The sequence below is a fragment of the Austrofundulus limnaeus genome, unplaced genomic scaffold, assembly GCF_001266775.1.
Source record: "Austrofundulus limnaeus strain Quisiro unplaced genomic scaffold, Austrofundulus_limnaeus-1.0 Scaffold1679, whole genome shotgun sequence".
Lineage (NCBI taxonomy): Eukaryota > Metazoa > Chordata > Actinopteri > Cyprinodontiformes > Rivulidae > Austrofundulus > Austrofundulus limnaeus.
In genome coordinates this window covers 26,833-28,381 of record NW_013954081.1, presented here as the reverse complement: position 1 = coordinate 28,381, position 1,549 = coordinate 26,833, and the positions used below count along the sequence as shown (strand labels likewise).

Sequence of the window (1,549 nt, the reverse complement as noted above, 5' to 3'; positions counted from 1 at the left end):
CACATTGCCACACATTCATGAGCTTCTTCCTGCACACAGGTCAAAGGTTTTCTTGTAAAGTAGATACTGTGTACATGACCTTAGTAAAAGTACACAGTAGGTGTTGCTTATGAAGTGTGGAAGTTGTTAGAAGAATTTAACCTGCAATATTTAGATTTTTAAGACTGATGACATTCGGCAAGAAGAGGGATGATTTAAACGGTCTTTTTCTAATTTACTTTTATGTTATTTTAGCATTTTCGGCTGAGGAGCTCTGATGTATTTATTTTAAAAACCTTTCAGTATGGCTCTGAACTAGATACCGCATAGCGGTAACATAATGACCCCCGCACGCACAAATGCACCAGAACTCAGAAGTATTTATTCTTAATAAATGACATGCTACTAGGTGCATCTCAAAATTGTAGTAGTTTGGGTGGGGGTCTTTTTTTTGGGGGGGGGCCACTGGTTAACCTGATGGATAGCCCCTCATCAGAGCTAAACAACCAATGAAAATGTGAAGCTTCTGTGTTTAATAGTTTTTAAGCAACAACCATTTTTGTATGTCCAGATACCACTTTTTCAGATAAATTGGGGGTCTGGGAGAGTGGGGGGCACTGATTGGTGGGCCTGATGGATAGAGCTTCATCAGAGCTTAACAACAAAAGAAATCTGAAGCTTCTATGTTGAACAGTTTCTGAGTTATAAACATTTTTTCATGTCCTGACACYCCCTCTTTGAAAGGAGCCCCCTCCTCAAATATGGGGTGTATAGTAAAACCGTTGGCTGGTGCAGTGTAGGTCAGACTCATCTACAGCCCTGACAAATTTCATGTTGACCACGGTGCAGCCGTTTTTGTGTTACGGTTGGCAAAAATGACTGAAAAAACAAAAATAAATAAATAAATAAAACAGTACAAAAACAATATGACTCTCACGCTTCAAGTGCGGGGGTCATAATAATCTAGAACTTAAATACAATTTGGTACAAAGCTTAACCTGCTGGGTATAAAGTAGGGGTATTATTTGGCAAAGATGCAAATGAACTGAACCCTATCTGGTAYACATCTGAGACACTCAGGTGACTTCACAGTAATATGAACACCACCTGTGTATGTGTGTGCTTCAGTTGTGTTACAGGTAAATGGTTCCAGTCGCCTTCATTTTCAGGTCATCTCCTTTCTGCTCCCAGTGTGTGCTGACACTTGGAACTCTTACCTGTCTGACTTTATCTGTCAGTACTTGGGACACAGGTAACCTTCAGTTGTCAGTACCTTTTTGACAGTTTTTTACCATTATTAACTGCAGACTGAGGACACTCTCAGTCAGAAATGTGTTATCCATCTTTACAGAAGCAGATGGCATTAGGGGTTAAAAATTAGAAGTTAMGGTTAGGGGTTAAGTGTAAGGTAGGAGGTTACTGGTTAAAGCAGGGTAGAGAATTATTTCAATATAATTCAGTTTATTTATAAAAAGTCAAGTCATAGCAAACGTCTCGGGGTATCCATCCATCTTCCTCCTCTTATCCAGGGTCAGGTCTCGGGGGCAGCAGCCTCAGCAGAGACCCAGAC

The 1,549-nt window shown here is 40.4% G+C and overlaps 1 protein-coding gene across 1 annotated transcript in view; it reads left to right on the top strand.

The window, feature by feature from the left end:
- Positions 1-1,549, top strand: part of tmprss15 (transmembrane serine protease 15) — a 31,757-nt gene that overhangs the window by 16,481 nt on the left and 13,727 nt on the right. The window contains exon 20 of the mRNA XM_014033260.1: positions 1,108-1,231. Within this exon, the coding sequence (XP_013888714.1) occupies positions 1,108-1,231 (124 nt within the window). The remainder of the gene's footprint in view (positions 1-1,107; positions 1,232-1,549) is intronic.